Source organism: Austrofundulus limnaeus, unplaced genomic scaffold, assembly GCF_001266775.1.
Source record: "Austrofundulus limnaeus strain Quisiro unplaced genomic scaffold, Austrofundulus_limnaeus-1.0 Scaffold1555, whole genome shotgun sequence".
NCBI lineage: Eukaryota > Metazoa > Chordata > Actinopteri > Cyprinodontiformes > Rivulidae > Austrofundulus > Austrofundulus limnaeus.
Genome location: NW_013953957.1, coordinates 61 through 1,381, shown reverse-complemented (window position 1 = coordinate 1,381; position 1,321 = coordinate 61). Strand labels below are relative to the sequence as shown.

Genomic DNA, 1,321 nt, shown 5'->3' with positions numbered 1-1,321 from the left:
GGTGAAGTGTCTTGCCCAAGTACACAATGACTGAGACGGCTGGACGGGGGGATCGAGCCAGCGACCATCCGGTTCCAGGACGACTCCCTTAACCACTCCGCCACAGCCGCCCCAAGGTCTTCGAAGTATTCTGCCCACCGACCCACAACGTCCCAAGTTGAGCTCAGCAGTGTACCATCCCCACCATAAATAGTGTTGGTGGTGAACTGCTTTCCCCCCACCCCTGAGACGCCGAATGGTGGACCAGAATCACTTCAAAGCCACATGGAAGTCTTTTTCCATGGCCTCTCTGAACTCCTCCCACGCCTGAGTTTTTGCCTCAGTGACCACCCGAGCTGCAATCCGCTTGGACTGCCGATACCTATCAGCTGCTTCCAGAGTCCCACAGGCCAAAAAAGACCTGATAGGACTCCTTCTTCAGCCTGACAGCAACCCTCACCACCGATGTCCACCAGCAGATTCGAGGGCTGCCGCCACGACAGGCACCGACAACCTTATGGCCACAGCTCAGGTAAGCCGCCTCGACAATGGAGGTACGGAACGTGGCCCACTCGGACTCAATGTCCCCCACCTCCCCCGGAACGTGTTCGAAGTTCTCCTGGAGGTGTGAGTTGAAGCTCCGTATGACTGGAGATTGGAGAAGCATATGAATTTAAAACACAATGAAGGGAATAAAATCTTCTTAAAATGCATCAAGTTTTAATTACGTTTCAAATCTATATTATGTATTTATGATAAAGCTGTCTGATAAAGCTCTAGGTTTTCTTACAGTAACAGTGCAAATTGGTCTAAAAACAAAGCTTTCTCAACTGATAACAGTGTGAGTGGCTGTACCTGCTCTGGTTGAAGGTGTGAATTTTCACCCGGTGGTGTGTGTATTTCTGCAGGATCTTCCTTGTGTCTTCGTCAGTGTTGAAGGAATTCATCAGGACAAGTGGAACGTCAGTGTTAAACTTTTTGTTCAGATGCTGAAAACAAAAGCCCAACAGACAAAAACATGACCAACCTTCATACATGTCAACTTGTACAAATTGTTCGTAAATTACACAGATTTTCCCTCATTTTGCAGWTATACAGACATATAGGGCAAGTTCATGTTCTGCCTGTCCCCACAGCCTACAGTCTGTTGTCAACCCCCTCCTCAGAGGAGCCTGATAACTGAAAACTGCTTCCCACTGCTTCTACTTTTACAAACTCTAGGAACTTCAGGTGAACCTGTAGTCTGAGAGCAAAGTGCTCTGTTAGGAAAATATGGAATAATTTGTTTTCTTATCCTAAATTTCTCCTACTTTTTTCGTACGAAGGGCTCATACAAGCATGC

At 47.4% G+C, this 1,321-nt stretch overlaps 1 protein-coding gene across 1 annotated transcript in view; it reads right to left on the bottom strand.

The window, feature by feature from the left end:
* LOC106535767 (UTP--glucose-1-phosphate uridylyltransferase) overlaps window positions 1-968 on the bottom strand; it is a gene marked incomplete at its 5' end in the record, with an annotated part of 6,449 nt that extends 5,481 nt beyond the window's left edge. The window contains 1 exon segment of the mRNA XM_014032843.1: window positions 835-968. Coding sequence (XP_013888297.1) covers window positions 835-968 — 134 coding nt within the window.
* Between the last annotated feature and the right edge of the window lie 353 nt (window positions 969-1,321).